We start from the raw sequence: 964 nt of genomic DNA on the forward strand, positions 1-964 counted from the left end.
ATTTCTGAATTTCCGAATTTCTGAATTTTTGAATTTTTGAATTTCTGAATTTTTGAATTTCTGAATTTCTGAATTTCCGAATTTCCGAATTTCTGAATTTTTGAATTTTTGAATTTCTGAATTTCTGAATTTCTGAATTTTTGAATTTTTGAATTTCTGAATTTTTGAATTTCTGAATTTCTGAATTTTTCTGAATTTTTGAATTTCTGAATTTCTGAATTTTTGAATTTTTGAATTTCTGAATTTCTGAATTTCCGAATTTCCGAATTTCTGAATTTTTGAATTTCTGAATTTCTGAATTTCTGAATTTTTGAATTTTTGAATTTCTGAATTTTTGAATTTTTGAATTTTTGAACTTTCGAATTTTTCAGAAAATGCGATATCCAAAAGAGGAAGAAACGGGTTTACTATTATTTGATTACAGTAGTCATGATGTTTCAAAAAGTGAGTTTTTTGAAAATTTTGCCTTATAGTGAGTTTGCCTTTTTTCAGAATTTTCAACATTCCGTCGTCGATTTCATGTGTGAGTTTTTCTAGTCAATTTTTCTGAAATTTCTTAAATTTTCAGAAAAAATCTGTTCTACTGTATTTCATTGTTTTCTTTGGTATTTTTTATTACATTATATACAACTTTTAACTGGCAGAAAGGAGGAGGAGGTGAGTTTTTGAAGATTTTTTAGGTTTAAAGTTTTTCAAATTGGCTTGACATTGCTATTTCATTGTTTGGGATGTTCTGAGCTTCAAAATGAGCCTAAACATGACTAGATTTACTCAAATTTGACAATTCACTAGTTTCGTTGGATGCGCCGCGGTCGCGTTGCGTGCCTAGGGGTGTTTATATTTGTTTTGAATCTCTTGGCGTCTACAGAAAAATTTAATGTTAAAAAATTTGGAAAAATCAAGTTTTGAGCTTCAAAATGAGCCCAAACACCACTAGCGTGCGCAACGCAACCGCGACGCGCCT

At 29.6% G+C, this 964-nt stretch overlaps 1 protein-coding gene across 1 annotated transcript in view; it reads left to right on the forward strand.

The window, feature by feature from the left end:
- Positions 1–374: 374 nt before the first annotated feature.
- The window catches only part of CBG15594, a gene marked incomplete at both ends in the record, with an annotated part of 6,063 nt that continues 5,473 nt past the window's right edge, over positions 375–964 (forward strand). The window contains 3 exons of the mRNA XM_045236212.1: positions 375–444; positions 493–523; positions 569–657. Of these exons, the coding sequence (XP_045095746.1) occupies positions 375–444; positions 493–523; positions 569–657 (190 nt within the window). The remainder of the gene's footprint in view (positions 445–492; positions 524–568; positions 658–964) is intronic.

Source organism: Caenorhabditis briggsae, assembly GCF_000004555.2.
Source record: "Caenorhabditis briggsae complete genome, chrIV, whole genome shotgun sequence".
In the NCBI taxonomy this organism is placed as follows: domain Eukaryota; kingdom Metazoa; phylum Nematoda; class Chromadorea; order Rhabditida; family Rhabditidae; genus Caenorhabditis; species Caenorhabditis briggsae.